At 37.9% G+C, this 16,707-nt stretch overlaps 1 protein-coding gene across 1 annotated transcript; it reads left to right on the top strand.

Annotated features, from left to right (window-relative positions):
• The first annotated feature begins 3,364 nt into the window (after positions 1-3,364).
• LOC148117342 (uncharacterized) lies at positions 3,365-16,333 on the top strand. Its single transcript, XM_087902548.1, has 3 exons — positions 3,365-3,477; positions 12,491-12,683; positions 15,239-16,333. Exons 1-3 carry the CDS (start codon positions 3,365-3,367, stop codon positions 15,416-15,418), a joined length of 486 nt encoding a protein of 161 aa, XP_087758674.1. The 3' UTR covers positions 15,419-16,333.
• The last annotated feature ends 374 nt before the right edge of the window (positions 16,334-16,707 follow it).

Here is a 16,707-nt window from a genome sequence, read left to right on the forward strand (position 1 = left end):
AAAAGCTGCTGATTCAGGAATGAGATCCCATCTTCCTATCAAGGAAAAGCAAATGGGTGGCTGAAGGGAGGAGTGGTGCAATTTCATAAGATTGCCCGGAGAATATAAAATTGAAGAACTCTATATGAATAGAGGTGACAGACTTCTATATAGAGGAATTAAATTATAACACCAGCACAGGACTCGAAGCTATTTTTAGTCAGATGTAGCAAGAGGCTACATAGTGCACCTGCACCAATTCTGGGAAGAAATATTTGCACATAAACCTATATATGAAAATTTTTAGTTGGCAATCAGTGCAACAAATTATCTTATCTCTGTAACTGCATGCTGTTTAGGGGACAAGCACACATTCTGAGGAGTCCTTTGAAAACTGTCCTCTGTATACCCCATGGGTCAGAAGTAGCATTCTCAAAATGCTTTGGTTCTCTCATCTACAGTTCTGCTCACCCTTAACTGAGAACTTGGACTTTATGATTAGAGAGAGACAAGGAAGATGGGAACTATTCTGAATTTGAAAAATAAACAAAATAAAACAAGGAGGCTTCAGTTAATGGAATGCTGGCAAGCCAACTCTGCAGTGCACACTTGACTCCCACATGTCTTTTATTAGTGCATGCACACTCGTGCATAGGATTTCTTTCACCTTGTAAACAGAGGATAATCACACTTTTACAATGACACAATGTCTCTGAAAATAAGTTAGTGTGTGTTACATTTAGTAGTTTAATTCAGTGATAACAAAGAGAGAGCTATGCAATACAATTTCCGAAACAAAGATGAACTACTGACATATTTGGTAAAGACAAGTCCAATTTCAAAACCAAATAGTCTCTCTCCCAATGTGTGGCAGATCTAATTAAATTTAAGTCTAATATTATGGAGCGCAGGAAAGCTGCTTTTTATGCTTGATATATGTGTTGAGAGAGAGCAAGGAATGGAGAACACATTCTAATTCCTACTGTGAGGAAAACAGTAACTGAGTAGGTTAAATTAGAAAGAGTTGAAACTTGCATTCCATTTCCTTTCAGTTGAGGAATGACATTACTTCTTGGTTCTTAGCCAAATACAGGGAAGCAACTAGATAGAGAATTATAGAATACGTAATCATATAACAGTATTAGAATTCATAGTTCTTCCCTTTTAATTGCTTTATTGTTTTGCTTCTTTGCAAGAGTATAATGTGAAGAAAGTAGAAATTTCCAGGAAATAGGTTAAGAATAATATTTCTAATTAGGTTATAAGTTTTAGTATTAAAACATTAAGCAAATGGTATCCTTTTACAACCATTTGTATCTTGGAAATGAACTAGGGAGCTTTGAGAAGCAATTAATTGGGACATGAAAAAAGTGCACCTGTCTAGTGTCATTCTTGTCTTCTTTCAGTGAGGTGTGTATTCTATTGTTTTGTAGGCTTGCCAGTTCAGTTCTCAGGTATATCTACAGGCACAAACCCTGTCCTAAATTGCAAGCAATGATTTAACTTACATTTCCAAATATAAGACTTATCAACATTACTGAATGCATTACTGAAATGGATACTTCAGAACTTAGCTAGTGGAAATGTCTAAGTCATAGATGTTTAAATAGACTCTCCTTAATATGAATCCGCCTGTGATTGGAATCCTTTGAGTGGCTTTATCATTTAAAAAGGAAAACGTTAACAAATGTACAAATGCATGGCAAAGAGGTTACAGGCAAAACTCAGCTTGCACAGGAAGCAAAATAAGAAGAAAGAGAGGCCTAAGAAAATTCTGTAATAAAGAAAATAAAAAGATTAGGCTTGCACAGCACAGATCAATGGAAACAATAAGCTTTGCTTTTTGTTTAGTTTTTATATTAGAGCCTTTATTAAAAATGAAAAAATAACAAATCTCAGAAGTTATATATCACATAGGAGGAATTGTGCCTGAAGGAAAGGAAATTTTCAAATCAATTAGCAACCTAATATCAGGGCAGATTTCCCCAATTACTGAAGAGTGTGCAAGTTCTTGAAATTGCAAAGCCATGGATGGGTGGCCTCAATCACTGAACAATATTTGTTACTAATCTCTGAGTTTCTGACATTCTTTTGTAAGCTGTTTCTATACTACAGTGGCATCTCTGCCACTGATCTTCTATTTTACATAAGTTGTTCTCATCCTTTTGTTGTTTTAGTCTTTGAAAAATCACAGTTTTTATGATAGGGAATGCTCCGAAAGGCAACTTGGAGGATGATTGCTGTATAAAAGGGCTAAGCTTGAAATAATGCCGATTAATGCCACTGATTTTGCAGAAATGTCTCCACTTTGTTCTGTACACATTTGCTTTTTGAATTCATTCCACTAGGAATTTTGTCTCTGGCTTTGGTGTTCTAATCTTCTGTTATCAATTTTAAACTGCATGTTGCTGACTTTCACAAAAATGGCTGAAATTCACAGGAAAGCTTGTCTTTTGGGCTGCCTTAATGGGATTGTGGTGTGCCAGTTAGCAGGAAGAATGAGTATGTTAAGAGAGTGGATGAATATTTTAACTAGTTAAATACATATATTGAAAGAAAATGATACTTGACAAAAATGAAAGTATTTTTAAGTTGATTTATAGTTTTTGTTTTAATTTTAGAAAGATATGGTGATATTTTGTTTGTAATCTAACAAATAATGCTTTCCTGAAGATCAGAATGCAGAGTTAATCCAGTAGATAGCCATAGAGCCCAGGCAGTGGTGGCACATACCTTTAATGCTGGCACTCAGGAGACAGAGGCAGACAGATCTCTGTGAGTTCAATGCCATCCTGGGCTACACGAGACTAAATCTGACTAAAAGAGAAACAGAGCACATGCAAAGTTGATACTAGCACTTGGGATCATATGACTTTAATCCCAGCACTAGGAAGGTGGAGACAGGAGTGATATGGCTGGTGGAGAGAGGAATATAAGGCAGGAGGAGACAGGAGCTCAGATGTAATCTGAGGATACAGAGATGGATGCAGTTTAGGATTCTGAAGAGATAACAGCAGTCTGAGAAGTTGTAGAGTTAGGATTGCTCATTTGATTTGAGCATTGGTAGAGATAACTCACTAGTAGGTGACTGCCCAGCTTTTCAGATCCTTCAGTGTTAAACTGTTTATCTGATTCTGGGTTTTTATTATTAAGAACAGTTACAATTTGTGCTACCTAAGAACATTCACTATAGCCCTCTATTTTGATTCTGTAGTGGCATTTCATTTGTATTTTAATAAATAAAGCTTGCCTGAAGATCAAAGAGTAAAACAACCCCACTGGTCAGTCTTATAGACCAGACAATGGTAACACACACTTTTAACCCAAGTAACCACACTAGTTGCCATAGAAACCAGGCAGTGCATGCCTTTAATCCAGGTGATGCATGCCCTTAATGCCAGCCCTAGAGAGCAATACAAAACGGGAAGAGACAACTCTCAGTCTGAGTCTCATTCTGCGATTCCAGGAGGCAGTTAGCCGTTTTGGATTGAGATCGAGGTAAGAGCCACTGGCTGGCTGCTTTGCTTTTCAGATCTTTAGGTTGAATCCCAATTCCTCTCTCTGATTTTTTTAAATCATGCTTCATGATTCATTGTTAATTTCTTCTCCATCAGGAGCAAAAGAACATATATGCAGAAACTGAGAAAAATAATCATATTACTTCAAAAAGTCCACAAAAATATTTCTACAACTGGGAAGAGAAAGTAGACATTTGATGGTTTTTTAAGATTAACTATTGAGCAAGGTTAAACATAGTATAAACTCAGTATTTTCTTTTACAAAATATTATTAAAGTGCTCTACTTCACAACAAGTTTTCAAAAGCAGGAAGATTGAATCTCAGAATCTTTAGTAAGTTGAGAAACTGCAAAAACTCCATTTTTCTCTTTTTGTTATTCATTACACAAAGGTTCACTGATTGGTATAATGCTTCAGGTCCAATGTCTTACAATTACTTCAATCATGATTAACTGCATCAAGAATCAAGGTATCTGCCAAAAATGTTCCTGTCACATAAGAGCTAAGTTCAGGCAGACTATAGAGGCACAAGGTATCCAGTACATATACTGGATATGATTTTGTGCAAACTATAATAAAAGTATATTTGTTTTATGAAAAAGTAAGATTTTGTAAATATTATAAAAAGAAAACCTTTCAATTATATGCATTAGTTTCTGCATTCACTTAATTACAAGATCACTATTGCTTATTAAGGCAACAGATATTTTAATGAATGTATTAATTGCAAGTGTAGTGGCTACTCTTATTTTCTAGTGACACAAGATGTATTTTTATCTTTTAAAAACCACCATCTCAGTAATAGAAAAATATACTTTTACACTTTTGACAATTGTTAGATTATTAGTGTCTAACATTCTTTTCAAAAACCTCAAGAGGTATGAGAATAATAGAAATACAATTTATGAAATAATTTAAGGTTCACAAAATTGTGGAAACTTACGACAGTGTCTAATTTTGAAAGAATGCCAACATGTCAGTTGTTTAATTTGAAGAAGTTTTATACTTTTAGTGACCTTACATTTTTCAGATATCAGTAATAAATGAAGTTAATTTCAACTTCTTAGAAGTTACAGTTTTCTTTTATCAATATATTTGAATTCTAACAATTTAATGATAAGTACTTATGCATGTGCAAACATCAATTTTCTTTCTTTCTTAAGATCAGACATAAACTATTGCCAATCCTTTTTTCATTTTGGATAGATCATATATTCTAATTACAGAATGAGTTAAATCATTTAAAAATACTTCTCTGTCAAGATAAATTCCAAGATCATTTAAATGTCAAGAAAACTTTAGATTTCTTAAACCAATATAGGAAATGATGGAAATATTATAAATTAAGCAAGATAATGAAAATTTTATACCTTAATTTACTGGTGTCTTTCTTAATCTCCATACATAGTGTTATATACTATTCAGGTATTATGCTCCCAAGGAAAATTGGCTGGTGTTTACTGCTTGAAGAGAGATCATGAGAACAGTAGCCTCTTAACAGAGAATTTGTGCATTATTGTTTTTATGAGTCATTATTTAAAGTTAAAAATACTTTGATGTATTTCACAATTTTGATTAGTTTATAAAAATAATTTTGAAAACTTTAATATTCTTTGAACAGTCTTGAATTTTCTGATGAGTTTTCCTCTGAAATTATGTGTCAGGTGTCATTACATGTGTTGGCTACTAGCGGGTAAAATTAGAGTTTTAAACATAAGGAAATGTAAATTTGAAAGATAATCTTTTTGAACACTAATGTTTACAAACTAAAGGCAACAGTAAGTAGTAAACACTAAGATAAGCAGTACTATAATTTGGGAGCTACCACTCTTGATATATAATAAGTCTGTCATCTAAAACTTTGTTATCAATATCTTCCTAAATATGTACTTATTGAATAGGTACTATGTACCTGATATTATTCTAGACACTATATTATTTCAAAATATACCATGAAAACTAGTGCTTTGTGTTTATTCAAAATGTAACAAAGGCACATATACCAAGTATAATGGAAGAGTAATATACTTACGTATAATGAGAATTGAGGGTACTGTGTATATCTTATACTTTTTATAAAAAGTACAATTTTATACTTTTCACTCACTATATTCTATATGTTGGGGAGAGAGGTTATTTGTAAATGCCTTCTAAACAGCAGAGGAAAAATTCAACAGAGTAAAATAAGAATGTAAAAATTGGTAGGAAACTGATAATTTTCTTCTAGCAAAAAGTATATAAATATCTCAGAATATATACAGACAAAATTAATTTAATTTAATAGAAACAACTGATGTGAATAGTTGCTTCTCAAAAAACGTGAATCATAAACAGATATATAAAAATTGCTTAATTTTATTAGTTATCAAGGAACTAGAAATCAAAGGTACTATGAGACATTACTTCACCCCAGTTAGAGTTGCTTTTGTAAAAATTATGCAAATGATGGTGAGAATTAGAAAAAAGGAAATCTTATACACCTGGAATAAAAATAAAATTATTCAACCATAATGAAGAAGTTCTTCAAATAACTAGAATTAGAGCTATTATATGATTCTGGTATCCTATTTGTTACTATGTATTCCAAGGAAATCAAATAAGAATATCAAACACACATATATGTTGATTACTGTGCTTTTCATAATAGCTAAAATATAAAATTAATCTAGGTAATTATAAATTATGTGCAACACTAATTAGCACTGAGATGAAACACTACTCTAGTTCAGAAATTAACACTCTCCTGATTTATCTTCCTAAGTTTCTACTTATTGGATAAGTACTATGTACCTGATAGTAACAAATTGTAAAATAAAGAAAGCATGTAGTTAGTTTATGTACCCTATAATATTATTAAGTCATAAATAGGAATTAAATCCTATAATTTTCACAAAATTGATGGTACTGAAATACACGATTGTAGTGATGTTTCATTTGTATTTTAATAAATAAGGCTTGCCTGAAGATCAGAAAGTAAATCAGTCCCACTGTTCAGTCTTACAAACCAGGCACTGGTGACACACACCTTTAATCCCAGTAGCCACACTAGTTTGATAGAAACAGAGCAGTAGTAGTGCATGCCTTTAATCTTATCTTACGGGGAATGCAAAACAGGAGGAGACAGTTCTCAGACACAGTCTCATTCTGGGGATTTCTGGAGGTAGGATAGCCATTTCAGACTGAGGTAGAGGTAAGAGCAAGTGGCTAGCATTTTTGCTTTTTCTCATCTTCATGTTGAACCCCAATATCTGTCTCTAGGTTTTTATTAATTGTGGTGCACATGTTAAGTGAAATAAATGAGACACAGAAAGATAGGTCAATGCTCATTCCATGTATGATATCAAAAATATTTCAGTTTCTTCAGCAATAGTCTGTCATCAATTTCTGATAGTCTACTAAGGGCAATGGAAGTAGTCTATATTATTCTGGGAATCTCTTAGGCAGCTCTGACAAACAACATGAATGGAGTTTCCCTGTGCCTCATAATTGGTTTTTTGTTAGTCTATGGCTCTTGGAGGAACATTATCACTACAAATAGTGAAACTTCATCCAAATTATAGGCTAATATATTTGAATGCTTGGTCATCAGGGAGTTGTGCCATGTGATAGGGATTAGGAGGTATGGCCTTGTTGTTGTGGGTGTGGCTCATGTCAGGCACAATGTCTCTCTCTTTTTGTTGTGTGCAGATTTGAATATAAAATTCTCAACTTCTTCAGCATGATAATTGTCTACATGCCACCACCATGCTTGCTGCCGTGATGACAATGAACTAAACCTCTGAACTGTAAGCCAACCTCTAATTAAAAGCTTTCTATGATAACATTTCTAGTTGTAGTCACAGTGTCTCTTCACATCAAAAGAACAGTGAGTAAAACACCTAGACATAAATCAATGCATCTAAATCTTTGTGAGTTTGTAAACTCCATGGTTCAAGAAATTTATCTTCAGCTGGTAAGATGTCTCCATGGCTAAATTGCTAGCCATATAAACCAGTGTTTGATATCTTTAATGTATACAAAGGATAGGACAAACTCCACAAACTTAGCCTCTGACTTCCACATGCACATCATGGAGTGTGAACACATGTACACACACATACACACATCATACTATGCATACAATAACAATAAGTAGAACAAAACAGAAATTTAGTTCATGTTAAGTTCTTTTGGTTCAGATAAGTATGTGTCAGAGATTCATGAATTGAAGGCTTAGAACCCAGGCTGTTCCACTACTGGGAGATGGTGGAATAGTTAATGCATAGTGGGTTATCTCATGGTCAAAGTATGTCCCTAAAGGAGATGATAAAACCATGGCCTTTTCTGTCCCTCTACCATATTCTAGCTATGTGGTGATTTTTTTCATATTCTCTGACCATAAAGAATAACAAGCCTCACCTCAAACGCAAAACAACAGCATTAACTGATTAAGGATACTTGCAGAACTGAACCAAAATTAACATTTTTATTTGTACATTAATTATTTCACCTATATTGTTACATCAGTGGTATATTAATTACTTTTCTGTTGTTGTGATAGAACACGTGACCCTTACTGAAGGAAGAGTTTAGTTGGGCTATGGTTCTAAAGGGAGACGTGTCCATCATTGCAGGAAGGCATGAAGCTGACAGATCATATCTTCAGCCCTGAAGATGAAACAGAAAGAACAAACAAAGTGAGGCAAGGCTATATATTCTCAGAGTCTGGCACTAGTGATGTAATTCCTCTATCAAGGCTTCACCTCTAGCAAGACTTCATTACTTTCCAAAACAGAACCGCCAACTGGAGACTAAGTGTTCAACGAAAGATATTCCTTACTCAAACCACAAATGGAAAAAAAGAGGTACCCTAGAGCATTTCTTCTAGTGTAGCTAAGTAAATGTTTAAAGTTCAAATATATAGGGTCCAAATAATTTATCTGTTGTTTTTATTCTCCCTATTGTATCAGCTTTACTCCTTTAAATAATGAGAATGTGTTTTCCTAACTAAAGAAACACACTGCTTGTCTATAAGTGGTATGAGCAAAGAAATTCAGTCAAAGGTTGGGCTTCCACTTTCATCACAGAAAATTAGAGCTGTCTTTTACTAAACAGTTTTCTATTACTGTAAAGAATGGCATAGGGATTTTGATTGGGATTTCATGGAATCTGCAAATGGCTTATGGTAGCATGATCACTTTCACAATGCTAATGTTATCAATTTATTAGTGTAGGATGTCTTTCCAGTGTCTCCCTCTGTTTCTTTACTGAGAGATTTAAAGTCTTAACTGAAGAGCTTTTTCATCTCCATGGTCAGGGTTAGTCCTAAATACTTTTTGAGCCTATTAAAATGGCAGTGCTTCCATAATCTCTTTCCTATTTCATTTATTTTGGGTATATAGGTTTGCAGAAAGTCTTCTGAAGTTTATTATGTATCCACCTTAAGGAAAAAGTTGATCTTTTCTCATGGAATTTTTAAGGAATCTGCCATGTATATTATTATATAATACAAATAATGGAAGTTTTATTTCTTTTGTGATGATTTGCTTCCCTTTAATTTTCTTTACTGTCTTATTGCTTTAGCTAATTCTCCAAGTACTACAATGAAAAAGAATGAGAATAGTAAACATTTATGCTTCATTTCTGATTCTAATGGGATTGCTTCACCATTAGCTTGTCATAAAAGCCTTAATTATGTTTAGGTATGTATTAGTATTAATTTCTCTAGAATTAATTAGTATTAATTTCTCTAGAATTTTATTATAAAGTTATGTTAACTTTTTGCTAAAAGCATTTTCTACATAAGTTGATTGAGATGATCATGTGAATTTTGTCTTTATATCCACTTGATTTATTATATTTATTGACTTGCATGGGTTGGACCATCCTTTTATATTTAGAATAAGGCCAAATTAATAATGGTAGATGATATTTTAATATGTTTCTATATTCAGTTATCAAGTATTAAGGACATTTATATGTATATGTATCAGGAAAGTTGGTGGTATTGTGTCTTTATGTGTTTTTGTGTTAGAGGATTGCTGGCTTTGTAGAAGGAGGTTTGAAGTGATTTTTCTGTTTTCATTAAAAAATAATTAGAAAGTTCTGGGTAGTGGTGGTGCATGTCTTTAATCTCAGGAGGCAGAGACAGGTGAATGTTTTTTCATACGTTTTTTATTCATATTCTTGGCTGTAGCTATCTAATTTTGTTACTTTATCTTCAAGTCCTGACATTCTATTTCTACTCAATATTTTCTATTTCAAAGTATTCACTCTGATTTTTCCAATTGGGTTATAGAATTTTTTAAGGTCATCTTCATATTAGCTTAATTTTATTTAACTCTTTTCAAATCCTAATTTTCTTTGTAATTTTACTCAGCCATATATTTGTATTTTCTTATACTCAGACAGTTATTTATTAATCTACCCTTGAAGTTGATTGAGTTGTTTGTTCATGTCTTTTTTAAACTTCTTGAATTCTTTGGTAAAGTTTATGATCTTTTTTTTTATTTTTGATTTTGTGATAAAAGTTTCTCTGTAGCTTTGGTGCCTCACCTAGAACTAGCTCTTATAGACCAGCCTGGCCTCGAACCCACAGAGATCCACCTGCCTCTGCCTCCCGAGTGCTGGGATTAAAGGTGTGTGCTACCACCACCCAGCAGGTTCTTTTATATTCTGTGTCCTGTAGTTCACAAAAGTAATTCTCATTGGAGACCATAAGAGTACAGGTGAGTTTTGTGAAGGGATGTATATGGCCTTGGTCTTCCAACTCTTTGTGTTTTTGTGTTGTAACCTGAATGCGTGAACTTAGTTCTTTGGCTCTATGTCTCACATGAGGCCCTGCATGTTAAACGATGGGCTAGTACAGGAACCTTGTTTCCAGACCTAGGTTTGGCAGTGTGGAGATTTTGTAAACAGGCTTGGTACCAAGAAGACTAACCTTGGGATTCCAGTGTGAGAACTTTTCATCTGCAGTTTGAGTAATTTCTTATTTTTTAAAAGAGGCTTAAAATATTGCTGGAAATAAGCAGGGGGATGGGGAAGGTAAAGAAACAAAACAACAGCAATAATAAGAATAATAATTAACTATGAATATTAGTAGTAAAGGATAAGAAGAACTCAGGATTCCCATGTAATGCAGATTCATTTTCTCTTTTTTCCTGGTGCTTTATTATTTAGTCTCTTCACAGAGTAAACAGTATTTTATGTATTACTCTGGTGGCAAAGACCTTAGATATCTATGCAGCTGTCAATTACTCTGGACATCAACAAAATATAATAAAAAAGTTTTTCACCATTATGAAAACTGTTATCAGGGTAAAGATCCCACTTTAATAATAGAGAAATGTGAAGAGAAATGGAGGAACAGTCAATCTTGGGGAGAAGGAAGATTAGAGGTATAAGAAGAGTGTAGGGAGGGCAGGCTGCAATTGGGATGTATTGTATTAGAGAAGAATAAATAAAAAAAGAAAAATATCATGAAAATATCATTAGGAAGATAACGACTGAGTTATTAAGACAACTTCATTATGAAAGTGAAGGGTCTATAGCAACATATGGAAGAATAAACAGGTTGAGAAGACTATATGACTGATGGGTTAGTGAATAAATTAAGGAAATTTATAAAGTTATTGCATGTTAAATTCACTAAATGTTAGAATTGTGAAATGGAATGTAGTAAATTTGTATTATTTAAATATAAATAAATACATGGTGTAGGAGAATTGTTTGTATTCTGTCAATCATGTTTTAAATAAATGCTGATTGACCAGGCAGGAAGTGTAGGCAGGAAAACCAGACAGGAAGTGGAAATTATGCAAAGAGAGCAGGAGAATTCTTGGGAGGAGGAAGTTGATTCCTCCTACTCCTGCCCAGATCACCGAAGCAGCAGGATGTGAGCTACTCCACTGAAAAAGGTACTGAGCCACATGGCTAACATAGATCAGAAAAATGGGTTAATTGAGACATGAGAGTTAGCCAGTAAGAAGCCTGACCTAATGGGCCAATCAGCATTATAACTTACAGAGATTTCAGTGTGATTTTTTCTCTGGGACTAAATAGCTGGGGGGCCGGACGGGACAGAAAACCCCCAACAAGCAGGCCCGGCCTTCTCATGTTACAAATACATCTTTAAAAAGTTATAGAAATCATTAATGTTTCACATTATCCAGATTTTATATAACTGATAAAACTGAGGACTATTGTATTAGAATATTTTATTCATAAATAGAATTATTGATTTGCATTTCTTTCCTTAACACTGTTCTATAGGAACAAAGCAAATTTAAACATCAAACATAAACTCAAATAAAAAATTTCTGAAATATATCTCTAGATACATGCGAAGGCATGTGTTAAAATTAAAGATCATCAATTACTAGCTTAAATGTGGCTCTGAATATAATTATGGAATAGATACAGAATATGCTCATTTATATTCTCTGATAATGATTGGGGCAATTGGCATAGTCTTGGTTTCACATAGCAGTGCATACCCACTCTGTATTTTTTAGATTTGTCTGTTTTAGACAAATCTGATTTAAACAGATTTGTCTGTTTTAGATTATCATTTGGGGTGATAAGTATATTATTTGCATTTAATTTAATTTGTGGGAGCCATTTTAGAATTACTGCTTACTTTCTATGTATCTCAGTGTACACTCCTCTAACCTAATTATGCCTTATTTTCTGTGATAGTTTGAAAGTAATTGGTCCCCATAGCCTCATAGAGTGTGGAGGGCCGGACCACATTCTCCATTGCTTCTAGGAACAAAGGTAGAGATTGACCTCTGTGACCCCAAGGTGTGGCGGCACACGCCTTTAATCTCAGCGCACGTGCTTTGTAACTCTCTACCGCTGCGTCCCTGCCTACTCCCGAGGTTTCACCTGGGACTGGGAGCAGTCAGCCAATCCGGGAATGACACGTCCAGGGCAGGGTCTGTTTCCTTTATAAGGGATGGGTTCCATCTTATCTGGGTCCCCACGGCCGTGTTGGCTTATGCTCTGCTCCCAAGAGACATAAAGCTATTCTGCAGAAGGATCCTATGTGTACCGCGTGGTTCTTGCTGGCGAGACGGTAGCGCGGGACATCTGGTGCCGAAGCCCTCAGGACGCCGAGGAATCTTGACCACCGCACCGACGGGGATCTCTTGGATTCACCTTGGATTCAGGAAGGATTCAGAACTGCAGGGTCTGCATATCAGAGAGGTAATGTCTGTTCCTGGATTTTTCGGTTTTGAGCTCGACTTGTCTCCGCATTGGGAAGGTTTCATACAGGCCTTGATGCTTATCTTAGCAATTCTCTTATTTTCCATCAAAAATTGCTTAAAAGATGAATCTTGCCAAGCGGTTGTTGCAAGGGCGGAGGAAATTCAGGACAGAATATCAGAAACTGAATGCAGTGGGAGGTTAGACGCGCGCGTGAGAGAAAAAATTAAGGAAAAAGGACCCTCCAGGAATTCTAAGGAAGTAGAAATGGGGGAGAATATTGGCCCACAAGGCCAAAAGTTTTCTGCAGGAGAAGAGGAAGGAGAAATGGATACAGAGGAGGAAGTAGAATTAGCCAACGGCAGGGCCATGAGGTTATCCCAAACGGTCCATCCGCCTCATTATAGGCTACACCTTCCCTCAATTGCCCCTTCGGCGCCTCCTTATGAGGAAAGCCTTGGGCCAAAGACCTTTTCATTTATCCCTGATAAGGTCAAGAGAAAGCTACACTTGGCTTTCCCCGTTTATGAAGGGGAAAACGGGCGATTACATGCACCTGTGGAGTACAATCAAATCAAAGAGTTAGCAGAGTCAGTCAGAAAGTATGGAGTGACTGCTAATTTTACCTTAGCCCAGTTGGATAGATTGGCCTTGTCTGCCATGACTCCAGCGGACTGGGAAACAGTTGCAAAAGCATCGCTCATCAGCATGGGTCAATATTTGGAATGGAAAGCGCTGTGGCACGAGGCAGCCCAGGAACAGGCCAGAGCTAACGCTCAGGCCTTAATTCCAGAACAACAGCAATGGACATTTGACCTCCTGACTGGGCGAGGGCACTATGCCGCTGCCCAGACAAACTACCCTTACGGCGCCTACCGCCAGATAGCCGATACAGCTGTAAGAGCATGGAAAGCCTTGTCAAAAAAGGGAGAAGGGAGCACTCCGCTCACTAAGATTATACAAGGGACTCAGGAGCCTTTTTCAGATTTCGTGGCAAGAATGATTGAGGCAGCAGGACGCATTTTTGGCGATACTGATACGGCCACGCCCCTAATTGAGCAGCTCATTTTTGAGCAAGCCACGCAGGAGTGCCGTGCCGCCATAGCACCTAGGAAAAATAAAGGGCTACAGGACTGGCTCAGGGTCTGTAGAGAACTAGGAGGACCCCTGACGAATGCAGGTTTGGCTGCAGCCATCATGCAATCACAAAAACACCATTTTAAAGGGCCAGACAGAAGAGTTTGTTTTAAATGTGGGAAGCCAGGACACTTAAAAAGGGACTGTAGGTTATCGGAAAAGGAGAGAGCGCCCCCTATGCTTTGCTCACGCTGTGGTAAAGGTTATCATAGGGCAGAGCTCTGCTACTCCGTTAGGGGCGCCCATGGTAAGATCCTCCCACCATTAGGAAACCCACAGATTGATAATCCAAAAAACGGGATGGCGGGCCCTTGGTCCCAGGGCCCCCAAAAATATGGGAACAAGTTCGCCAGGGCAATGACCGAGGGACCCTCGGAGGCAGAACAAGAGTGGACTTGTGTGCCTCCACCGACTTCTTATTAATGCCTCAAATGGGGGTACAGCCCGTCCCTGTGCAGCTGCCTGAGCCCCTACCCCCTGGAAGCGTGGGCCTGCTTTTAGGACGTGGCTCGCTTACCCTACAGGGATTAATCGTCCACCCAGGTCTCGTTGATAGTCAGCACACTGCTGAGATACAAGCCCTATGCTCTTGCCCTAGTGGAGTTTTTTCCATCAGTAAAGGAGACAGGATAGCTCAATTACTGCTTCTTCCGGCAGACATCCACCAGAGGCCGGAGAATAGATTAATGGGGTCAACAGGACAGGATTCAGCCTACTTGGTTGTTAGCCTTCAAGATCGACCCAAACTGCCCCTTTGGGTCAATGGTAAATGCTTCAAAGGCATTTTGGACACCGGCGCGGACAAAAGTATTATCTCATCGCGCTGGTGGCCACAGTCCTGGCCAGTTACTGAGTCGTCTCATACCCTACAGGGCTTGGGCTATAGTGCAAACCCCACCATTAGCTCCACCAGATTAACCTGGGAAACAGATGAAGGGCAGTCAGGATATTTTACACCATATGTCCTCCCCCTGCCGGTCAACTTATGGGGAAGAGACGTGATGCAGGGCATGGGATTGACCCTATCTAATGCATATTCATCTCAGGCCCAAGATATAATGATCAGAATGGGTCATAGGCCAGGAAGGGGCTTGGGTCGCTCCCAGCAGGGAATACGGGAGCCAATAAATCCTAAACCTAATATCAGCAAACAGGGCCTGGGTTTTTCCTAGGTGCCACAGAAAGGGGGAATGTTGACAGAGCTGCCCACGACACCAAGGGTGGCCATCGCCATGGCTCTGTTCACCATAAATTTTTTAAATCTGGATGATAATGGCCAAAATGCTGCAACACGACATTGTTCGGATTCGCAGCGGCCCAAAGATTTGGTTAAGTGGAAAGATGTGCTTTCTAATGAATGGAAAGGCCCGGATCCCATCTTATTGAGATCCAGGGGAGCTGTTTGTGTTTTCCCACAGGATCAAGAAAGCCCATTCTGGCTGCCAGAGCGATTGACCCGAACAGTGAAGAGTGATCCACAACACACGGATTCGCCTGAGGACCTGGCTGCTGTTCCTCCTGCCATTTTGCGGATGGATGACAGAGCACCGATGGAGGACACTCTCAGCCTTCCTGAAGTTGTTACCAGTCAACCATAGGATGGCTGTGTCTCCCCGATTTTTTACAACCAATAAGACTCTGGGCCCCCTCCCTACTGTCCTAGAGATGATTTATAAGCTTGGCCGTAGGACTTCAGTCCTGGGCCGTGTCTCTCATTCCCCTACTTCAAAGAATGGGTGGGGGTGGAAATGTTTTGGAACAGTCCTATGCTATGGATTAGTGTTTTTCCTATGGATGGTCTGCTGACTCAAATCCTAAAATTGTAGGGACAAAGTGGTTATTGCACAAGCGCTGGCTGCCCTGAAACAGGGGGCCTCTACTGATGTGTGGTTATCTAAAGCAGTAGGGTTTAAGCCAACCAGCTCCTGCACCCCTAGGACTGTGGTCCATTGCACAGGGTGGAGTGCTTGGCTTAGCTAGCCCTGAAGGTTGTCGAGCTGAAGAGCATCGCACAGAGAATGGCCCTCTCTGAGAGATAAGTCGCTCTGCTTAAGGGTTTTCTGCTGTATATTCCCTTTCCCAGAAAAATGGCAGAGGGCAGGCCGGATAGGTTCCAGGTGTCATGAGCCTAGGGACAGATTCCGTGTAAGCCCATTTTTATGTTTTCATTTTGGGAAGTGCGACCTCTATCTTTACCTTCCTAGGGAGTTGCCTTTCTGCAAAGAAGTAAAAAAAGGGGGATATGTGGAGGGCCGGACCACATTCTCCATTGCTTCTAGGAACAAAGGTAGAGATTGACCTCTGTGACCCCAAGGTGTGGCGGCACACGCCTTTAATCTCAGCGCACGTGCTTTGTAACTCTCTACCGCTGCGTCCCTGCCTACTCCCGAGGTTTCACCTGGGACTGGGAGCAGTCAGCCAATCCGGGAATGACACGTCCAGGGCAGGGTCTGTTTCCTTTATAAGGGATGGGTTCCATCTTATCTGGGTCCCCACGGCCGTGTTGGCTTATGCTCTGCTCCCAAGAGACATAAAGCTATTCTGCAGAAGGATCCTATGTGTACCGCGTGGTTCTTGCTGGCGAGACGGTAGCGCGGGACAATAGAGAGTGGCACAATTAGGAGATATGGCATTGTTGGAGTGGGTATAAACTTGTTAGAGGATGTTGGACTAAAAGTATTTTGAATTTTGATATTTTTATAAACTTAAAGGGACCAAGGAAAGGAAAGTGTTTGTTTGAATGTAATTGGGTCCCATAATCTCATAGGGAGTTGATGTGGGATGTCCTTCTGTATATGTGTTGCTTTTATTGGTTGATGAATAAGACTGTTCTGGTAAATGACTTAGCAGAGTAAAGCCAGGCAGGAAATCTTAACATATATATATA

The sequence above is a fragment of the Myodes glareolus genome, chromosome X (assembly GCF_982192425.1).
Source record: "Myodes glareolus chromosome X, mMyoGla1.1, whole genome shotgun sequence".
Classification (NCBI taxonomy): domain Eukaryota; kingdom Metazoa; phylum Chordata; class Mammalia; order Rodentia; family Cricetidae; genus Myodes; species Myodes glareolus.

What these genes read in the sequence shown, in the direction of transcription:
- LOC148117342 (XM_087902548.1), top strand. Translation starts at nt 3,365, where the DNA reads ATGCCCTTAATGCCAGCCCTAGAGAGCAATACAAAACGGGAAGAGACA. An exon ending in CGTTTTGGATTGAGATCGAG is followed by an intron (nt 3,478 to 12,490) that starts GTAAGAGCCACT and finishes TCTGCTCCCAAG; the next exon opens with AGACATAAAGCTATTCTGCA. An exon ending in AGGGTCTGCATATCAGAGAG is followed by an intron (nt 12,684 to 15,238) that starts GTAATGTCTGTT and finishes GTTTTCCCACAG; the next exon opens with GATCAAGAAAGCCCATTCTG.